Source organism: Nicotiana tabacum, chromosome 21 (assembly GCF_000715075.1).
Source record: "Nicotiana tabacum cultivar K326 chromosome 21, ASM71507v2, whole genome shotgun sequence".
Lineage (NCBI taxonomy): Eukaryota > Viridiplantae > Streptophyta > Magnoliopsida > Solanales > Solanaceae > Nicotiana > Nicotiana tabacum.
This window is the reverse complement of record NC_134100.1, coordinates 28490412-28491566: the sequence shown is the minus strand read 5'-3', so window position 1 is coordinate 28491566 and position 1155 is coordinate 28490412. Positions and strand designations below refer to the sequence as shown.

The 1155-nt window shown below is 38.4% G+C and overlaps 1 protein-coding gene across 1 annotated transcript; it reads left to right on the top strand.

Moving 5' to 3' along the window:
* Positions 1-373: 373 nt before the first annotated feature.
* On the top strand, positions 374-703 carry LOC142175175 (uncharacterized). Its single transcript, XM_075241755.1, has one exon. The coding sequence runs from the start codon at positions 374-376 to the stop codon at positions 701-703; it is 330 nt and encodes a 109-aa protein (XP_075097856.1).
* Positions 704-1155: the final 452 nt, after the last annotated feature.

Sequence of the window (1155 nt, the reverse complement as noted above, 5' to 3'; positions counted from 1 at the left end):
GTTTCTATTGTGATATGCCTATGTGGCAAGCTGTATACAACTGGCTGCCAGCTGGATGCCAACTAAGGTGTCTTAAGTTAGTTGTAATTAGTTGTAAAATATAATTAGTTGTGATTAGGCGGTTAAAACATTTGTGTATAAATATCTGTTAGTGGCAATGAAATAGTGGACTTCCACTTCTTCTTCTTCCTCTACAGTTAATTTCCTCTCTTCTCCTTAGAACATTCTAGATCATTGATGCTCAGAATTCATAGAGTAATTGCAGTATTTTGGCATGGTATCATAACACTGATCCACAAGTCGATGTTCGAGGTTCACGATTGAAGATTAGCAGTGAAGGAGTTGAATCAAAATCCGTTCATTTTGCTAAGCTATGGCGGAAAAACTTTCAGCTGATAAGATCACCTACACTCATCCTCTGTTCATGAATCCAGGAGATATACCTGGTATGATATTGATCCTCGTGAAGCTCACTGGATCGGAGAATTATGGAATGTGGAGCAAATCGATGCAGATTGCTCTCATGGCGAAGAGGAAATTAGGTTTTGTAACTGGTACCTGTAAGCGAGAATCCTTTGAGGCAGAGTTGCATGAGCAATGGGACACTTGCAATGCAACAGTCCTCTCATGGATCATGAACACAATATCAGTTGACCTCCTCAGTGGAATTGTGTATGCATCTGACTCATATGCTGATTGGTAGGACTTACAAGAGCGATTTGACAAAGTAAATCACATGAAGATTTTTCAAGTTCATCTGCAAATTGTGATGCTATCACAAGGTACTAATTCAGTTTCTGTGTACTTTTCAAAATTGAAGGAATTATGGGCTGAATATGATGCAATGGTACCTCCACCTGGTTGTAATTGTGCTTAGTCGAAGGATTATATTGAATACTTCTATCAACAGACGTTATTGCAATTTCTTAGTGGTCTAAATGACTTGTATGACTAGGCTAGAATGCAAATTCTGTTAAAAACAATTGTACCCACACTTAATCAGGCCTATGCTATGATAGTTGAAGATGAAAGTCAAACACTCTATTGGTTTGAGTGTATCTGCTGAGAAATGAGATCCAATGGCTATGCAGATGAATCGTGGACAGACTTATAAAGGGAAGAAGCCTTTTGTAGTGTGTGACTATTGCAATATGA